Source organism: Nestor notabilis, unplaced genomic scaffold (genome assembly GCF_000696875.1).
Source record: "Nestor notabilis isolate BGI_N333 unplaced genomic scaffold, ASM69687v1 scaffold22352, whole genome shotgun sequence".
NCBI lineage: Eukaryota > Metazoa > Chordata > Aves > Psittaciformes > Psittacidae > Nestor > Nestor notabilis.
In genome coordinates, this window is record NW_009918180.1 from 3,576 (window position 1) to 4,083 (window position 508).

Below are 508 nucleotides of genomic sequence, written 5' to 3' on the forward strand. Positions count from 1 at the left end.
GGAGGGTCCCCCAACCCCCTCATGCAACCCCAGAACCCACCTCCATGTGCTACATGACATCCCCAGCTCAGCCACCCCCAGTCACCCCCCTGCTTTTTACCTCTCCAGGTCTCAATCTTGTGCTCCTCCACCTCGTAGATCTGAACCTGAGGGCAAGGAGATGCCCTGATCATGGTGGCCCCATGGGGACTTGGGCACTGTCCCCTTCCCCAGGCATCACACCCCATCGCCCTAAATGCAGTGATTACATCTTGGTGCCGGGCAGAGGGGCAGCAAGCAGACACTGGGCTGGCCCAGAGCATCCCCTGGTCATGGTGTAGTGATGAAATGGGGACCAGAAGAGGGGACCAGGAGAGGTGGGGACAGTCCCTCCCTGTCCCATGCCTGCCCCGACCTCCGTGCTTTCCCTCCTGAACTCACCAGAGGCGAACGGTAGTAGCGGTGGAGGATGTTGATGAAATCGGTGATGGTGAGCATCCCTGCGGAGACACGTGGGGCTGCCAGGGCG

General features: G+C 60.8%; 1 protein-coding gene across 1 annotated transcript in view; it reads right to left on the reverse strand.

Annotated features, from left to right (window-relative positions):
* LOC104401877 (5'-AMP-activated protein kinase subunit gamma-3-like) overlaps positions 1-508 on the reverse strand; it is a gene marked incomplete at its 5' end in the record, with an annotated part of 2,257 nt that overhangs the window by 1,360 nt on the left and 389 nt on the right. The window contains 2 exon segments of the mRNA XM_010009593.1: positions 102-146; positions 421-502. Coding sequence (XP_010007895.1) covers positions 102-146; positions 421-502 — 127 coding nt within the window.